General features: G+C 45.5%; 1 protein-coding gene across 3 annotated transcripts in view; it reads right to left on the bottom strand.

Moving 5' to 3' along the window:
- LOC138532653 (flavin-containing monooxygenase 5-like) overlaps window positions 1–15,731 on the bottom strand; it is a 723,329-nt gene that overhangs the window by 223,941 nt on the left and 483,657 nt on the right. The window contains exon 7 of one of the 3 annotated variants that reach the window (XM_069641083.1): window positions 14,355–14,600. The exons of the other annotated variants lie outside the window; for them this stretch is intronic. Coding sequence (XP_069497184.1) covers window positions 14,570–14,600 — 31 coding nt within the window. The 3' untranslated portion in view covers window positions 14,355–14,569. Of the gene's footprint in view, window positions 1–14,354; window positions 14,601–15,731 lie in introns of those variants that run through there. 3 annotated transcript variants of the gene reach the window in all.

Below are 15,731 nucleotides of genomic sequence, written 5' to 3'. Positions count from 1 at the left end.
TAGCTACATAATAAGACTTATCATGCTTGCTTTATCATAGCTGTCCAGTTAAAAAGCCATCCCTGCCCTCTAGTTCCCCCAGCGCCTCGCACACACAGAATGTGATTATGTATGCATGCAAGGTGCTTTGGGGCCCAAGGAGTAGGCATGGTATTTTTACTAGGCATCTATCATAGATGGCCAGTGAAAACAAATACCATCTCTGACCCCCGGGCCTCTCCAGCACCTTGCACTGATATGATATGATATTTTATTTATATCGCACTCGTACACAATTGTTTCAGAGCGTGACCAGACAAGGGAGGGGAAACAAGGGAGAACAAAACAGCGATCTTACTAGGCCCATTCACATTGAGAACTCGCAAGTGCATGGGAGAGGGGAGAAGTGCATGTGAGGGGGGGGGGAGAAGTGGAAAGTGCAGAGCAAAGGAGAAAACAGGTAAAAAATAATACATAAAATAAATAAAAGACAACAAACAGTGGTAGTGCAGCCAGCAAGCGGCAGTGCTGGGTTTAAGTCAGCAGACAGGGTATGTCTGATAAGTGCAGGAAGAGAAGGGGGGGCTGTATGGGTACAGATACAGACCCCAGTGCAAGAGGTGGCCCAGAGGCAATGTGGGATGGTGGCAGGGTGAGCAGGTACCTAGCCCCGGAAAACAGAGGGTAAGCTAGGTGCACAATGCCGAGAGAGAACAGATCAGCAGGGGACAGGGGAGGGGGGGTTGGGAGGCGAAGGCAGAAGCATAGAGGGAGGTCTTGAAGTGCTTCCCGAACCAGAGATGGTTCTCCTCAAGTTTCAGAGTGGCAGGGAGGCTGCTCCAGAGGGAGGCCCCAGCCAAAGACAGAGTTCTACCCCTAGCTTTTTTCTTTGAAAAATGACTGACCCTGAGGGAGTTAGAGGTAGAGGAGCGAAGAGATCAAGAGGGGAAGTATTTGTGGAGGGATAGCTGAAGGTATTTTGGACCCAGGCCCCAGAAAGCCTTGTGGACAATGCAGAGGGTTCTGAATTTAATCCTTGCATCCACAGGGAGCCAATGGGCAGATTTCAGAGCTGGAGAGATACGATCCCAGGGGTTGAGACCAAGGACAAGTCTCGCAGTCATGTTCTGGATTAGTTGCAGAGGGCGAAGAGTAGAGGCAGGGAGATTTAGAAAGAGGCTGTTACAATAGTCCAACCTAGAGAGACTCAGAGCTTGAGAGACAGTGAGCTTCTGGGGGAAGGAGAGGAAAGGCAGAGTACCTCTGAGGAGGTGCAGTTGGAAGTTTGACTTTTTAGAGACATCAGAGATGTGGGCGGAGAAGGAACATGTGGAGTCAAAGATGACCCTGAGGTTCTTATCCTCGCAGGTGGGGGTCGGAGGAGGGCCAAGGGAGGCTGGCCAGAGATTGAGGGGAAAGGAGGGTGAAGGTGTGCCGATGAGGAGGATCTCCGTCTTGCTGGCCTTCAGACAAAGATCGTTGGTGGCATACCAATCTTGAATGGCAGTTAGGCAATCAGAAATGAGATAGGGAGAGGGGGTTGCCGAGGGCAGCCAGAAAATGAGTAGTGTGTCACTGGGAGCTGCTTTTGGCTGATGCACAACTTCCCTCCTGCCAAAATAAGCTCCACGTCCCCGTACGAACACACGTGCACACACATTTACACAACCTTCACATGCACCATGCAATCGCTCATTCACACACACACTGTCATGATCACTGCTTCCAAGGAGTCAGGACCAGCCCAACGTCCTTGGAAGCAGGCCACTAACCCTAATTCCAGGCACCAGCCGGTCCCTACTGGGACCTTTTGGACCTTGTCCTGGCGCCGGTGGCACCAGGCTCATCAAAACCGTTGGTCCCGGCACTGGAAGCGCCGGGCTCATAATAGGTGTGAGAGTGCTTGGGTGGACTTACCTGCAGCAGACCATGCTGCTTACTTACCAGCCTCTTAGAAGTCATCTGTGAACAGGAACTACTTTCTTACCTGGGTGGGGCAGCTCCACTCCTTGGATACAGCACTGGAACTCTTCTGGAAACTGGAACTCTTTTCTTACCTAGGCGGGGCCGGGGAAGAAGACGCCTCATCACTCCTACGCTATTTAAACCACACCCGATAGATGAAGCGTGCTTCGCGCTATTCTGCATCTGCAGCAGAACGCTCACCGAGTCTGCTCCGGCCCTTCATCTTCCGATCCTGAACCTGCAAGAATCCTACTTACCATTTTGGTATCCAGGCAACCTCAGCATCTGTAAAGAACAGAAACAACAGGTTAGCAAGACGAACTTTACACGCAGTGCTTACTTACCTGATTCATCGGCGGCGGCCGCTTCTTCTCGCCGCATCTCCACCTGCAAAGACAAAAGCATGGTCATACTCACCGGCACGCTGGAAATTCCGGATTTCTTCGTTCCGCATCGTCACCTGTGAAGACAAAGTATCGTCAACAACTTACTGGTATTCCGCGAACTCCGGCGCTGCAATCCAACATCTGCAAGACAAAAGAAAGACATTAAACAGGTATTTACTTACGTCCATCACGCTCTTCGCAATAAACGCCTGCGAATACTCTGGCGTCTCCTTAACACGAAATAAGCTGCAAGGAAAAAGACAGTTAAAGCGCTTGCCATACTTACTAACTTCTAGGCGCTTCAGTTCATTCTCCATCTCAGGAGCCCTGCAATACATAAGGGGAGAAGCATTAAAGACTATAAGGACAAAAGGTGTCCAGAAACTCACTGCTCGTGAAGATAACGACGGTATCCATCCTCTGAACACAAGAGGCCTATGTTTCACCAGTGAAGAAACTGGCAACGGCACCCTGCACCAGACGCAGATGGAGAGCCCAGCATTCACCTATATAAGGTGAGCACGTTAACCCGGGGGAGGGGGCTTTACGAAAAAGCTGGGAAGCGAGAGAGAGAGAGAGGGACATCCGACAACCCAGACCATTAACCCCATATTCTTTCGCCTGCAGAAACCTCACTCTTCGAGTCCGCCACACAGTACGAAGAGGTTCGACCCCAGAAGCCAATCGAGTCCTACACATCACTTTTCGAGTCACAGACAGCTTCCGGCCCAGACCCGCGCCTCCGTGGGAATCAGGTGAGCGTTACACACACACCCATCATCATACACTCGCTCACTACACACAACACAAGCATACACACATACCCATATTTAAATTAACGTACCTTGTGCCCTGGTCCTGATGTTCCCTCCCACAGCTTCACCTTTTGCGTAGCATGAACAGGAAGCAAAGAACGCTTCCTGGCTCGTGCACATGTGCCCAAGCACTGGAGCGCTGCTGATGAAGTGGCCCGCACTGTTTGTATTTGCGAGGAGGCACAATAGTGCTTCCCATCGCACATACAAGCATGCAGTTCCACAGCTAGCATCCCAATGTGCCACCCGATGTTGGGGAAGCAAAATGCCCCCGACTTTGCATGGCTCATAGGATATGCAAGGCTGGGGAACCGAACTATCAAACAGAAACTGCTTTTTCCTTTTACTGTTCAAGCCAGCCGAGGAGCGCTCCATCCGCTGCAAAAAGCAGCACAGGGAGTGCTCAGTGTTTACAGTGGGCTGGCTTTTTGGCTCCTCCATAATGGGCGAGGATGCCTGCGGGTCGTCACTCTTGCCCAATATGGTGGGGCCGCCACTGGGACACCATACATGAATCTATGCACAGGATCAGTGTAGCTGGAGATTAAATACTGTTGACTTTGAAGTCTTGTGCATGAACCACACTGTTGTTAATGCAGCGATTCTGAACACATTAAGGGACCCATAGACATGTCCTACAATAGAAGGCTACCATGGTAGTTCAGCAGGTTGTGTGACTGCTGTTAAATTGTTATATATTTTAAACTACCACTAAAACGTATGACTTTTTGCAATGCCTTTTAAAAAAGAAAAAAGTGCTATGAAATGGCTATGGCCAGGGGATGTGTTGAGGTGGCAGTTAGCTTATATTTAGGGTGAGTGTTGGGGAATTTCTGCCCCCATAGTGAAAAACAAAAGTTGGCACTCATGAACCCACAGTTTAATTTCCTAATAACTGCTGTCAGCACAATACAAGCATTTATTTGTTAAAAAAGGGAACCGGCCAATCACTGCTACTCTAAAATGCTGACTGTGCTTTTACTGCGCTGTCAGCATTTTAGAAAATGCGGACTTCCATTACTGCGACCAAGTACGCCTACCAATTAGCAGGGGCAAAGCATCCAATATGGGAGGTAATTGCCCCCCACTAGGGATGCCTATGCTTGAACCTCGACACCAAATGACTTCAAAACAACCTCCTAATACAGACTGCACAGCACATTCTAGAATGTGTTCCAAATACAGAAAAATGACACCCCTTCAAATGTGCAAGAGCATTAATGCCAAATTGAAAGTACGCAATGAAGAGAACCTTGACGGTTCTGATGAGTCTGAAAGCCAAAAGTGTGGTATGGTACTGATTATCGGCTGGAAAGATTGCAACTGGGTGTGGAGAAATCCACAGTGTAGAGTAACAGTGGACAGAAAGAAAACCAGGATGCTTGCAAAGTCCCTGTATGACCTGCCCGTTCTCTAGATGTGGAGGAGCCGAAGCCAGCTTGAGCCTGGTCACAGCCAAAGGCCTGGCTCTGGCAAGACTTAAGTGCCCTTGTGAAAGAAGAGCCCAATTGGAGCTGTGCATGATCTAATCCTCTGTTGCGTTCACAGAGTATATACATTTACACTGCCACCCAGTGACAGTTAAAAGGACTGCATGCAATCATAACTTTGCACAGGGAACTTTGTTTACCTCATCCCTGCCAGGAATTACAAGTTGCTGCAAAACTAAAGATGTAATGGCAACATGTCTGGTCTGAAACCTGCAAAATTGCAAACTCTACATCCAGAAAACTTGCTTCCACACTTGACCAATATATGCAATCCTGGGCAAATGACTCTACTTAAATGGGTCATATTTCCTTTGGCTGCCACAATTGGGATCAATTAGAAGTGATTCTGTTAAATGCCCACTGCACAAAAGTCACACATGTGCTATATATATATATATATATATATTTATATATATATATATATATATATATATATATATATATTAAATAGCCCGCGGTAGCGGCCGTGTAGTTATGGTTAAGTAGCTCAACCCATAGGAAGACCACTTTTTGGCAGACTTATAACTTTGCTCTCCCTGTACGAATTCTCATAAAACTTTGCAGAAAAAGTGGCCCACTGAATTTTTGGGGAAAGTTGGGTGAGGTTACGTGGTGGGGGGGGCAAAGCTATAAGGGGGGGCCCAATTTTCTTTTCTTTTCCTTAGTCTGAATGGGCAAAAACTTTGCGCACGCCTACATCCCAAACGGCTGGACGGATTTTAACCAAATTTGCGGCAGGAGCTGAGGCTTGGTCCGGATTTGGTGGAAATCCAACCAGTACTTTTCTTGCAAAGAACTGAAATGCATGTCTCAAAAAATGTGTGATATCTGGCTCCTCTTCATGGACCCATTTGCCTGTTCGCTCTGCGGTCAAAAGTCTCATTGGCTTGGAGTATGCCGTGATTTCGGCGAACATTGGACGTGGCCGGTGGTTGGCTGGAGGGAAGCGTTCTGTGTGTCACATTTTTGGGTTATGCCACCATGTTCTATCCGAGGACAGTGTGGTGCCGAAAGGGCCTGGCAAACATACTTTACGCCATGTGGTGGTGGGAAGAAGGGAGGGAAAGGATGGGCAAGCGAGAAGTGGTTCATCTGATATATCTCATTAGGTGGAAGAAGACGATAGTGTGCCTGCAGTATCTGTGCGTACTGCGCAATTCGCGGGTACCTCCACAGGCGATTACATTGTGTGGTGAATGCAGGCAGCCTTCATTACGGCACGATAGCTCGTGCCGTGACCTCTTTCTGTGGTGACTGGTGGCAGGTCAATTGCAGGCTGGGAGTGCATTGCACATGAAATTAACATTTTAACATAGTGTGTCGTGTAGTTATGGTTCAGTTGTTGAATCCATAGGAAGATTACTTTTTGGTAGGCTTATAACTTCGCTCCCCCTGGACGAATTCCCATAAAACTTTGCAAAAAAAGTATATGGCCCACTGTGGATTTTTTTGGAAAGTTGGGTGAGGTTTCATGGAGGGGCGAGGGGGCAAAGATATAGGGGGTCCCACATTTTTTGTTTTCCCATAGACTGAATGGTTAAAAACTTTGCGCATGCCTACAGCCCAGACGGCTGGACAGATTTTAACCAAATTTGCTGCAGGAGCTTGGTTCCGAAAGTGTGCTTTGGTATGTTTGGTGGAAATCCGACCAGTTCTTTTGTTGCAAAGAACTGAAATATACAGCTCAAAATATTAGTGCTATGTGGCTCCGTTCCGCTGACCCATTTCACTTTTTGCTCCGTGGTCAAAAGTCTCATTGGCTTGGAGTACGCCGTGTTGTAGGGGAACATTGGACGTGGGAGGTGGTTGGCTGGAGGGAAGCGCGCTGTGCATCACAATTTTGGGTTATGCCGACATGTTCTATCCGAGGACAGTGCAGCACCGAAAGGACCTGGCAAACATACTTTACGCCATGTGGTGTTGGGAAGAAGGGAGGGAAACGGTGGATGAATGAGAAGTGGTTCATCTGATATATCTCATTAGGTTGAAGAAGACAGTGGTGTGCCTGTAGTATCCGTGCATACTGCGCCAATTCGCGGATACCTCCACAACGACCACCTTGTGTGGTGAATGCAGGCAGCCTTCGTTACAGCACGATAGCTTGTGCGGCGACCTCTTTCGGTGGTGACTGGTGGCAAGTAAATAGCAGAAGGGGAGTGCATTGCACATGACATGAACATTGTAACATAGTTTGTACTATGGTGTGTTGCGTGTGGTAAACCCGAAGCCCCTTCCATGCATGGCTGGATGCCTTGCACCAACAACTATGTGCCATGTTTGCAAGTCGGTTTGACATTGTTGCCTTGTGTGTGTGGTTTGTCAGCATTGCATATATTGTTGGTTCCATGGGTGTGGTGATCCTACAGTGTTTAGTCCATGGCTGGACCTGATGGAGTGAACACTCCTCATTGTGTCAACTGGGTGCAATGTTCAAATACTGTGTGCATAGAAGTGGATATGGTTCAACTGCATATTTTATCGGCTTGGGTAGGGTCCATTGCACGGAGTGCTGACCACTGTACTGCACTATGAAGTGTTGTTTTTGTGCACTTAATAGAGTGCTGGGAGCAGGGCCACTGTTGTGTAGATTTTGTGGTTTGGTTGGCAGTGGCACAATACTTTGTGAATGGAAGTGGGTAGGGGTGCCAGAGGCTGTGGTATGTTTGTGGATTCTGCTAACTGTTACATGTTTCCATGTATCGCTGTGTTATGGTGTGGGGGTTGGGTATAAGTGCCGCTGGGTATGCTACACTTGTGGATTGTGGTGCCTGACCACATGTAATGGCTCCATTATGTTGTGCTTTGTGTGGGCAAGGCCTAGACTCTTGGGTGCATGGCCAAAGTTGTGATGGGTGTCGCTCTGGATGATTTGGATGCTGAAATTGTTTATTCCTTTGCAGAACTTCTACTGGAGGTGCTTTCGAAGCACACGTAACATGTACTCGGAGTGTTTAACGGTACATATGGAGTGCTGTACATAAATGATAGTGTTGTATGCAGAGGTCTTGGATGTGATTGGTGCATGTGTGTGTGAATATTTCACAGTACCCATTGAGGGAGTGCTGCAAAAAGAACAGTGGAAAGGGAAGAAGGACTGTCCCTGCTTTACTGGGGCACAGCCCTCGCTATAGCTGGGAAAGGTCACGTGCCACATCCTGCGCTTCTGAGCATGGTGGGCATGAAAATGGAACTGTGGAAATTATCCAATCAGGTGTTCAGGGTGTGGTTCACAGGAAAGGGCGGTACAACTTTTTCCAATACTCTGTGTAGTGAGGTTGGCAGAGATGGAGAGACACACAGTGCTGATCGTGGGTGATAACTTTGTGCAAGATCTGCACAGTTATGCCATGCAAAGAGGCATTGCTTCTCATTTCGGGTTGTAAGGAGTGGAGGCTTTGTGGGGCAGTGTCTATGAGTGCAGTTTCGGCGTTATTGTTCACCTTTGCAGATATGTGGCCTCTGTCGCTACTGTTGAAGTTGTCGTGGTGCATTATGGAGGTCTATATTTGGGTTACATGTCATGTGGACCTTTGCTCCGTCACCTGAAGAAGTTGATGAATGCAGTGATGCAGATTTTTCCCACTGCCAAGGTTGTTTTCTCATGCATACCACCAAGAGCAGTATGGGACCATTCCGGTGTAATTTGTCCCCAGCCAGAGCTCGGAAGGTGTCTTATAAACGGAAGCATTTGTGAATGTATTTGCACTGGTGGGATGTTCTCCACCCACTATGAGATCATGAATTCGCAAGATATGCACTGTTTCCATGCAAATGGTATTTCTATGACCGCCATTAGCAATTCTATTTTCTTGTACACTGTGCAAGAAGCGTTGACCAGAATTCAGTAAAAATTTAAGGAAGAGAAGAAAACATAAAGTCATATAAAGAGAAAAAACAAAAAGGAGTCTTTGCAAGCGAGTAAAAAAATAAACAAATACAAAAACCAAACTCTTTTCAAAGCCACCACTAAAGACAAATCCCCTACTCTGTTTCAAATTTCTTCCCCCCATCCCGTTCCTAGCACGCTAACTCTGCGGACTCCGCAGTAGTTTCAGGATTACAGGTGCCACATCCGATTCAGGATTGCAGGCATGGAAATGGCACCGTGGAGGCTAAGGCATTGCTCAATATGGTTTTTGGTTGTGGTGTGTACGCCAAAACTGTGGCAGAAGGTCTATTTGTACAGAGAAATGCAGAAGCCTATGGTTGAAGTGTGCAAGGTAAGTGACAGGCATCCTGTTTGCATGCATGCACAGTATGTACTTGTTTTACGTTGCTAAAATACATTCAGTGCTGCTTTTGTACGATATTTTTGCGCATTTTGAGGAACATGGGTTAGTGCAGAAATACATTCTGTGAAGTGTGCAAGGTAAGTGGCAGGCATCCTGTTTTATGCATGCAATGTGTGTACTTGGTGTGGGTTGCTAAGATACATTCAGTGGTGCTTTTGTGCAATATTTTTATGAATTATGTAGGCAATGGGTTAGTGCAGAAAATAATTCATACCATTGTCGGAAGGAAAGAATAGAGTTCCTGTTTGGATATTACAATGGCTGATATGGGTAAATGAAAACGTTGAAAGCATATACCATTGAAGTGGCACTTGATGGTAGGTGATGGGAGAAAAACCAATATGGTTTTTAAGTACGTTATGGACGTTCAGTGGCAGATACCGTGCTCAGAGGCACTTATAACAGAGTTGTAAACATACTGCAGAAAAAGTATTCATACCTGTACTTTGTGGTGATGGTTGCCCATGTGGATGAATGTGGATGCAAAAATATTGGATAGTTTTAGTGAACTTTCTACTGGAGGTTCTTTCAAAGCACACAACACTTGCAGTCTGAATTTGGAACGGTACATATGAAGTGTTCTACAGAACTGACAGTGTTAGATGCTGACGTCTTGGATGTGATTGGTGGATGAGTGTGTGACTATTTAACAGTACCCAACGAGGTAGTGCTGGACAAAAAATAGTGGAAAGGGAAGAAGGACTGCTCCAGCTTTACTGGGGCACGGCCCTTGCGGTAGTTGGGGAAGCACACGTGCCATATCCTGCCCTTCTCAGCATGCTGGGAATGGGACTCTGGGTATTATCCAATTAGATGCTGAGGGTGTGCTTCACAGGAAGGGGCAGTGCATTTTTTTTATTACTCTGTGTAGTGAGGCTGGCAGAGATGAAGAGATGCACAGTGTTGATCATGGGTGATGCCTTTGTGCTAGATCTGCACAGATATACTGTGGAAAGAGGCTTTCATGGCAATATCAATTTTGAGGGATTGGAGGCTTTGTGGTGCAGTGTCGATGTATGCAATTTCGGCATTGTGCTTGCACATTGTAGAGAACTGGCCACTTTCACTACTGTTCACATTGCAGTGGTGCACTATGGAGGCTTGAATTTGGGTCTCGTGCCTTGTTCACATGTGTTCCGTCAACTGAAGAAGTTGATGAAAGCAGTGAAGTGCATTTTTCCCACTGCGAAGGTGCTTTTCTCATGCATACCACCAAGAAAAGTATGGGACTATTCCAATGTATTTTGTCGCCAACCAGAGGTCGGAAGGTGTCTTATCAACAGAAGGATGTGTGATTTTTTGAGTGCTGCTGGGATGTTCTCCTGTGACAATGAGATCATTGGTTCTCGAAATGTGCACCTTTTCAATGCAAATGACATTTCTTTGTCCACCGGTGGCAATGCTGCTTTGTTTTTGTATCTACAGGCTGCATTGAAGACGCTATTGTAAGAATGTGAGGAGGAGAAGAAAACAAAAACCCCTATAAAAACCAAAAAAACATGTTTCTTTGCAAACACCTAAAAAATAAAAAGTAAAAAAGGCTCTTTTCAGAGCCACCACTAAAAATGAAATCCCCTATCCTGGTTTGACATTTATTCACCCACTCCCGCACACACTGCACGAAAAGTCTGCAGACTTTGCGGTAGTTCCAGGATTACACGTGCCACATCTGGCCGTTTTGAAGATTGTGGGCATGGAAATGGGACTGTGGAGGCTAAGGGATTGCTTAATAAGGTTTCTGGATGTGGTGTATACGCACAGACTATGGTAGAAGGTGTCTTTGTAGAGAGGAATGCAGAAGCGTATGGGTATGGCTGTGTGTTTCACGAGTCAGACTGTATGGATTTTGGGGGAGTCCAAGATGCATTGGTCGAAAGTGAATGCAAAATACTGTGCAGTGGCTGTTTTGGATTCTATGATGTGGATGTGCACTGGTATGGAGTACGTGCAATAAAGTGGCTGAATATGGCTCCTCTTTGTGGCACTTTGGTGACGCACGATCACCCAGACATTACTATTTTTCATTGTGGAGGGAAAAGTTTAGGACATGTTACTGGAATTTCTCTGCAGTTTGCGATGAAGGACACACTTGGCCAGGTCATGCGTATGTTTCCAAACTGCTGCATAAGTTTTTGTAGCATTACGCAGACACGGATGTGGCTGCATTCTTCTCTTCTTCATTTGGTCCGCAAATGGAGAAAGCGACGCACATTGTCAAGAAGCCTATTTGTGCCTTTTACTGACATGTGACCATGTCCTACTTCCACAATGGCAATATTACATTTCATAGCACGAAGATTTTTCGCACCAATGGCGTTCATCTCACTGATCCTGGCAATCAGATTTTTCGCCGACCTATCCAAAATGCATTGCTGCCTTTTTGGAAGTACAGCAAGCATTTCTCTATAAGGTCTTGCACACTTCAACCCTTCGAAACGCAAACAAACACAAGAAGAAGCCTCTTTTTACAACCAGCCCTTTTTACCCGACCTGACTGCAATGTTTTTCACAGAGCCACGCCTCCCATCATTTGCCACGCAATGTGTGGAGCGTATACACTGCGCAGCGGCCTGCATCCTTTCATAGGCAATTCCATATTTTACCTCTGAAAGCAGTATTTTTTCACTTTTTTACTTTTTCCGTTGTTTTGTATGTTTCTTGGTCTTCTAACACATGACACAGAAGTAAAGGAAGGAAAGGGAGGGAACGGAAGGGCCACCACCCACAAGGATAAGATAGGGCAAGTTCACAGAGAAGAAGATGTTGGGTGGCCTTCACTTCAGTAGGCAGCAGTCATTGTCATGCTCCCGGACCGAATATTCCTAAGCACTCTGCATCGCAGTACTTGCACAATACAATGACCTTTGACAGGTAATGGTCTGCTGTGCAGCATATGGTCTGCAAGGGTGCTTTAGGGCTCTGCTGCCCTACATGAGTCTCCCTGGTGTTGGCAGGAGCAGATGCGGAGAATGGTATAGAGGAAAGAACCCTACTGCATTGTTGGAAGGGCAGTACCCTGCACACTGCTGCCTTGTGTTTCAATTTGAGGTGCCGCTGCATGGAATATGGTCACTTGATTGTACGGCATTAGCCGTAGCACCACCATTCACGCAGATGAGTACATTGTGAAATACAAGAATGCTTTCAACAAGGAGAAACGCAGCTTCATTTCGTGGAGCAAGAACATAATTATTCAGGCAGCCCCACGCAGCCACAGTACATTTGACACCACCACTGATATTCATTGAGATCCGAAGGTTCTACTGTTTACTTAGTTGTCCTTACATTTAGTTGTATGGGAGTAACCAAGCAGCAACAGTGATGCATTTTTCCAGACTGACTACAGACTGTCACACTTGCAGTGAAATCCGTCCTCTAACTGTACAAACCACAGGCGAGAACTTGACACTTTACCTCACGGTGCTCAGTGCGGAGTCGTTGTGTCTGTTTCACGAGTCATGGAAGGGCAAGCAGCACATTAAACAAATTAATGGGCCAATTAACATGCCCACCGTACACTGGAGGATGCTGTCCCTTGCTCCGACTGGGCCTCGGGCAGCCAGGTCTGCTGCAGCCATAAATCGGTAGGTTTGGACAGCAAAATACATTGGCGGTACGACTGCTTTAAATGTGGTAGCCTACCGCATGAATCGGTAGTGTTGACAACAGGGCCGCTGTTACAAGGACACAGAGTATGAAATACATATACGCATAACTGTGGAATGGACAGATGTGCGTTCCCACAACTAATTAAAAGTGCATTAGAAGATGCGGACATGCAGCCAGTACTCGTGTTCTACGGATACCTGCATTGTGATTGCACATACGTCGGGCAGGTGCAGTCTCCCTAGAAAACCTCCATTTTGCTTACCTGCTGCCATCTCAGACATTATTGTGCGCCACAGACTCACCATGCAATTTTAACACAAAAGGAAAAGCCACTTACACACTCACCAAACTTCACATGTAAATGTTTAATGTGTAAGATACATAGACCCTATTAGGAAAGGGAAGGGGTAGCAAAAATAAATACATACACAGGTGAATTTGGGATTTTAACAAGTTCGTCATGAGGGGAGCCAAGGATTCAGGTCACATCATAATATCTCTGCTCACAGGGATGTTGTTGGGATGGTGGGCTGGGGAAATGGCGAAGGGGTACACGTGAAGGCAGGGCAGTGGTATTTCATTTCTCCAATAATATGTTCTTGTACAATATATTTTAAGGGGGCTAAATTGTTTAGCAATTGTTCTACTTTGACATCCAGGCTATATAGGTTGCCTTTTAAAGCGTTTCCTTAATTTTGTGGCCATATGCTGTTGTGCAAGAGGTGCCGCTTCTGATGCATTGCTTTCATTTCCATTATGTCCTGTTAAAGATAAAACTATCTGTTAGGTTTATATGAAGCAATACATATTTACTGTCTTACTTTTCAGATTGTGCTACGTACCAATGGCGTTACTAGCGTTACTCATTTCGTGCTGCGTACAAAAATAACTATCATGTTTTTTCACTGCTGTACACTGCACAAGCTGTGCAATTATAGGAGAAGCTTCAGTGTACTTACCGTGTTGCAGTGACGTTCTGCTCTCAATACTTTGTAGTCCTTACTCTGCCATTTTCTTTCTTCGTTTCCATATAAAGCAGGAGTGCGGTAATATGTCACTTTGCCTATTGGTGCATTCCATTATGGTGTACACTCTATGCTTCTGCTCCGTTTGTTTCACAAATACAGAGTTTGCAGACCTACTCAATTTTTCCTTGCAATGCACGTACATGGTGCTCTTTGTACATGTGCCTTCTCTTTGCTGGATGCTACCACTATGTAAGAGAACCCCTGCCTTTTTCAGCAATTTGAATGCTAGCTGCTAAGAGACGCACAGTCCGCGGTTAGTGTGCCCATCGGCATGCAGACAGCCATTTGGTATGCTGTATGGTACATCTATACAAACTAATGGTATCCTGGTAAAAACCTATGAAATTCAGTGACAAAACATTGTTAAAGGGATGTTATGGTTAAGTTGTGCTACTAAAAACATATCAAATTCAGTGAAAAAACATTGTTAAAGGGACGCTATGGTTCAGTTGCCCTGAGAAAAACCTATCAAATATTGTGCAAAAAGTTTTTTAAAGGGACATTGCAGTTACTCTAGTAATACCAACCTATCCATATTATGGCTACACGTAAAACCGAAAACCCCCGGAAATTTGCAAGTTATCGTAAGCTAAGCAACCATAACTCGCACCACCACTGTGCACTGCTAAAACTAACACCCATGACACGAAAGATGACATTACAAATGTCATTGATGACATTGAATGGGAAGAAATATTTTGCTTGCGGCTACAGCCTGAAGTGCTGTACTGAATGACAACAAACCTGCGCGAGGAGAATCAGCAAGGACCTGAAAGCATGGTTTTGAAAATCTGTTTTGTGTTTTATTTTTCCAAAGTGTCCAAATGTAAGCACAACAAAAAGTGATACAAGTTTGGTGCACAGACAATGGGTCTGGCCCTCGGCAAGGACAAATTCCTACTCCGAGTTACTTATTGGGGCATGCAGCATGGCTGAAGCTCTAGGATGAAATGGGAACAACAATTCTGATTGTAACTGTAGTCCGGTGTGCTGGACGAGATTGCTTCAAACATGCGCGAGGAGCATCAGCAAGGACCTAAAAGTACAAAAAATAGTGGTATAACTTTTCTGCCATGGGCAGATTTGCCTATTGGGGTTTGCTCTGCTGATAATGACTCACATAAGTCTGCATTGCAAAAAATATATTTGTTAAAGGAGGTTTATAGTTCTTTCATATATGTTAAAAGAGGAATTATTAATAACTTATATACAGTGATGTAACATTATGAACATTTTTCACTTATAACAACCTCTTAAATTGACAGAAAATACCCTGTTAAAGGGTTGTTACGGTTAAGATGTACCCTAACCTTGGGACTCCTCTGCCCCAGCAGTTAGCTAGTGGCCTCCTATCTTGGGATCCTTTGGCACATCCCTCCTGTGCTCCCATGAGCACTTGTCCATCCGCACTGCTCCTATTATTTATGCACTTCTGTCACTGCACAATGCATATGTGCATTTATAGGAGCACTATGTACAATATATTGGTATACTTTACTTTAGGTAGAGTTTTTTTAAGTGATTGGTGGATATATGTTTGAATGATTTAAAGCAGGCAATGAGGGAGTGTTGCAAACATAACAGTAAAAAGAGTAAAAGGGCTGTTTTGTGTGATGGTGTGCATGTGAAATCTGGGATTTCTGATAAGGCATGGGCTAGACAGGGGAGTACAGAGACTGTGGATAGTTATAAACTGCAATGGATTATGGTGTTTATTGTATACTAGAGTAGAAATTTGTTTCAGTGCTTTTTTCTTTTCCTCTAGTATACAACTGTCCATTATTCCCATTAGCATAACACAAAATGCTAATGGAAATGTTGGAGAATCTTATTGAGTCTAACTAATTTACTGAAAAATGTAAAGTAGATGGAGTCTATAAGCTTATTTTTTAGTTATTTTTTAACTCTCAAAAGTGGTTGGTTCCTTAAGGTACCTTTTTCTAATGTCTTTTGGTGGGTTTTTGCAGGAGAGGCCAGAAAGTAAGGCGGGGAGGAAAATGAGGGAAGGGGCACCAACCACACATATGGAGGGGCAGGTGAACAGGGGAAGATGTTGCGCGTGTGTTAAATCTAAGGTAGAGGGCAGTGTTTCTCATGCTCCTTGATTACAGCTTCAAAAGTACTTTGAAACTGCTCCCCCCTGCAGAGTGGTTTGTTGCAGTATATA

This window comes from Ambystoma mexicanum, chromosome 1q (assembly GCF_040938575.1).
Source record: "Ambystoma mexicanum isolate Mex_15411 chromosome 1q, UKY_AmexF1_1, whole genome shotgun sequence".
In the NCBI taxonomy this organism is placed as follows: domain Eukaryota; kingdom Metazoa; phylum Chordata; class Amphibia; order Caudata; family Ambystomatidae; genus Ambystoma; species Ambystoma mexicanum.
Note: the sequence above shows the minus strand (reverse complement) of the source record. Positions and strands in the feature narration are given on the sequence as shown.